We start from the raw sequence: 4,133 nt of genomic DNA on the forward strand, positions 1-4,133 counted from the left end.
AATAAAAGTCACAATGACCGCCTCCGCAGTGCCCAAGACGGTTTTGCTTCAAAATCTGTTAGAAGCTAGCAAGCGGTGATCAAATCAACTAGTTTGATCCTGGAACAGAAGAGAGTTCCTAGCAGGCCACTGCAATTCCTATGAAAGCAAAATGTATTCGATCTTCTCCGCAGTTATCCGTGTTGTCTCGACCAGCCACCAGCGCCTGCAACACGCATCTCAGCGTAACTGATGCCAGTCATACATGACACCTCTAAGAGTGTAAGTTTCCTTCATTAAAGAAAGAAGAAGTCACAGCCATTGCATCGCCTTTATATTCTTTGACATAATAAATAGAACTTATAAACTATTAGCGCAATTCGGTATCCTCGCACTAATCGCGACAATGGGGATGAGGACGGCACAATCATATGCTGCTGATTCCCGGTCCTTAGCAGCTGGCGCCGAGTGCTTGGCAGGAACGCGCTGGCGCACCTACGCTGCAATGCAGCCAGCGGCCGACGACCACGGCTGACCTTCGCCTGGGGCACCGACAGCAGAGCCTAGGGTATCCAGAATTCCGCCCTGGTCGAACGTCGGCGTGCCCGCAAACAAGCCGTCCTCGTTGTCGCCCAGGTGCAAGGGGGATAGCTGAGTATCAAGCTTTGCTCGCGCACATGGCGTTTTAGGTTGCTTGAATCCGCGAGCTGCCCTTAAGTGAGTGGTGGGCACGGCGTTTTCTCTGTTGTACCCACCCACTGACGGTGGTAGTTGACCGGGGAACCAGGGCACGTTGTAGGGTCGATCACCCGATCGAGCCGACGCCGCGGCCGCGGAAGTGGCCGACGGCCTAGGCAGCGTCATTCCCTTAGGAGCGCACGAATCACTGCCCCGGGCAGCACTGGTTGCCCGCCGTTCGTTTCTTTGAGGCGGCGGAGGCGGATGCTGTTGCTGCTGGAACTCCGGCGAGTCTCGATCCTCAGCCGCGGCCATGGAAATGCTCGGCTGCTGCCCCTGGCCCCCGGAAGTACCATTCTTGAGCTTGCTGGAAATCACCTTAGTCATGCGCTCCTGCCCCTTGCACCACTGGGCCTCACGTTGATTGTTCATGTAGCCCGGGTACTTCCTTCGGTGGACAGCGGCAACTTCGGCCGCCTTGCGCTGGTAAGGCTCCTTGTCGGCGGCGCTGAGAGAACGCCACAGCTTGCCCAGGCGGCTGCTCACACGCTGGTTGTTTTCGTTCGGGTTCTCAGCGGCCACCGATCGCCTCTTTCCATGTGCGGACAGCATGAAGGCGTTTGGAGGTCGTGGAATGCGCGACCGCCGCTGGTAACTGTGTTGCACCTCACTGCTCTGCGATGCACCCGCCACGCCGGGATTGAAGGCTGGCATCGGAGGCCGGGATTGGAAGTTGTGACCGAAGGCGCTCAATGCGACGCTGACGACGACGTCTGACTATCGCCGGGGTCGTCGTCTGCAGAGTCCAGGGTCTCCAAAGATGTAGCCGGCCAAAGATACGACCTGGTCGAACGATGAGCTTCTTCTTCTAGTTCTTCCTCTTATTCTGCTTCTTCTTCTCTTTAGCTCGTGACCCGTACGCCCTCGTGGCTCGCGAAGACGCGAGTGAATAAAGCTAACAAACTCGGAAGTTAAATTCCACTTAAAAATTTGCGAAAAGATAAATTCATGGGCTTTCGATCATTATGACGCGTAAAAGAATATTGCGTAAAAGCTCCGAATTTAAATGTGCCGGAATCGGACGTTTCCTAGAGTGTTTACAATTTCCTCACTCTGTTTGTCACTAAATATTTGACTTGCTCAGTAGATTAATTATTTTTTTTAATTATGGGGTTTTACGTGCCAAAACCACTTTCTGATTATGAGGCGCGCCGCAGTGAAGGACTCCGGAAATTTCGACCACCTGGGGTTCTTTACCGTGCACCTAAATCTAAGTACACGGGTGTTTTCGCGTTTCGCCCCCATCGAAATGCGGCCGCCGTTAGATTAATTATTCTGGACTAATTTGACGACGAAAACATATATAAGAAATTGCCTGATTTCCCCCTCATAAAAATGCAAACAACATAGTTTAGTGTGAAGATTATTGGAGGAACAAACGTAATAATAATGTTAATATTATAAGCTGCGGAGTTCACCGATTCCTTCGGCTCTGAACTTATTTACTGCGACCACACTTTTGTCGCACAGTAAAGACCACCATTGTATTTTTACAGTGAAGCTGTCTATAGCTAACATCCCGGGATTTCTACGTGGCGTAACGCCCACGCAATACTATCATCATCAATTGTTCATACCCCCAAATGCAATGGCTCATAGCCCCGGATGGCAGAGGCTACAAGCATTCAGCAAAAGGAAGTGTACAGTGCATACATTCTTTTGAATCACGCATACAACGTACAGAATAGCACACTTGTCAATAAAGAACAAGCTCAAGACAAACATCCGAACCACATAAGTGTCGATAAGGCGTTCTTGCGTCTATGTGCAATTCGGAGCGCGTAGTGTTTCCGACATAGTTTTCCCAGTAAAGATTACTGTTGCACAAGCTGCCGCGGCGACAGCAGCTTGACTGTAGCATACGAATCAGGGAGTGACGTTACTACACTTTCGTACCTAAAGTAAAAACGCGCCTGGCAAGTTATTTGCGTTCTGACACTGCTTTGTGAAGGCCACCTACAGTTAGTACTCCTGAAGAGCAGCGTGCATACGAGGTGCGGCGAATTGCTCTCCTCTCTGGTCCACTCTTTGTAGACGCATGAAGTAACGGAGCAAGCCAAGTCTCAGGCCATGGAAACGTCTTACGCTAATAATTAGGTATATTGCATGTGAATGTTGTCACCTTAATAATTCCCCCCTATGTGTACACCGTCGCTGTCCAACCATCTTCACGGGGAGGATTGGAGACAATTTTTTTTTATCTTGTCTCTTTCTTTTTTTTCTCACGTGCGCTTACCCCTTACGGGGCATTAGCGAACAGCCAGCTGTTACAGAGTGTTTATTTACAGTGGGGAAGCGTGCGACCGTAGAATATTATGCTATATTAAAGTGAGAAAGTGAAAAAATGAAATATGCAGAATCCTATGCAAATTATATTCATAATTTTTATGATATTAGATAAAGAAAACTGCTGCCTAAGTAACGAAATTGTTACATTATATTGTTTATGATGAGCACAACTTTTTTTTATCGCATAGTAAGGCATAGTGCGAAATTCGAGATGCATATACAGGGTTTGTCAGCCAACAACATGAAAAATTCTTAAAGGTTGCCCCCTGTGGCAGATAGCACAATTCTAGTTCATGGGGTGGTCAACTCCAAGCGGCGGACGCTACTTGCGCAGAAAATTAAAATGCATAATCAACTATCTAACAAAAATTACTAATTGACTTTTTAACTACCTTATGGCCCATATAGCAATTTACAAATTCTAACCGTTGAGTTCGCAAGGCGCATGCACATGGAATGAACTCTCAGGATGACGCCAGTTTCCAGATATTAATTCTCGAACATTGCGGAGAAATGCATTGGCGTTCCAATGACTTTCTTAACAAAATGTTGTTTTATGCACTCTAGCATAAAAGTAACTGGAACGCCAATGCATTTCTCCGCAATGTTCGAGAATTAATATCTGGAAACTGGTATCATCCTGAGAATTCGTTCCAAGTGCATACGTCTTGCGAACTCCTCGACTTGTATTTGCATATTAGAATATATGCCATTAGGTAATGAGTTAGAAAAATAACTATTGATATTTTACTAAATGGTTGAATATGCATTTCTAGGTTTTGTGCAAGTAAGGCGCGCCTCTTCGAGTAGACCAACTCATGAACCAAAATTGTGCTGACTAACAACCAACTGTATTCTTTCAAACAGCATACGTATACTCAACCGCTATTTCTCTCCTTCCGAAGAAGACAGCCTTTCTATCTCATTGATTGCGCTTTATTTCCCCTGGGCATGCTGAATTTCTGTTGCTTTTGTGCTTTGAGATAGCGGTAGAGTCTATATATGCTGACGACACTTGTGCTATCTGCCCCAGGCAGCCTTTCAGAAATTTTGAAAGTGTTCTCTGAAACACCCGGTATAGACACACATAAGCACTCTCAGACTCGCCATGTGTAGAGACGGAATGG

The 4,133-nt window shown here is 47.2% G+C and overlaps 1 protein-coding gene across 1 annotated transcript; it reads right to left on the minus strand.

The window, feature by feature from the left end:
• Positions 1-305: 305 nt before the first annotated feature.
• Positions 306-1,487, minus strand: LOC129382231 (uncharacterized). Its single transcript, XM_055065823.2, has one exon. It carries the CDS (start codon positions 1,369-1,371, stop codon positions 475-477), a length of 897 nt encoding a protein of 298 aa, XP_054921798.1. The 5' UTR covers positions 1,372-1,487; the 3' UTR covers positions 306-474.
• Between the last annotated feature and the right edge of the window lie 2,646 nt (positions 1,488-4,133).

The sequence above is a fragment of the Dermacentor andersoni genome, chromosome 1, assembly GCF_023375885.2.
Source record: "Dermacentor andersoni chromosome 1, qqDerAnde1_hic_scaffold, whole genome shotgun sequence".
Taxonomy (NCBI): domain Eukaryota; kingdom Metazoa; phylum Arthropoda; class Arachnida; order Ixodida; family Ixodidae; genus Dermacentor; species Dermacentor andersoni.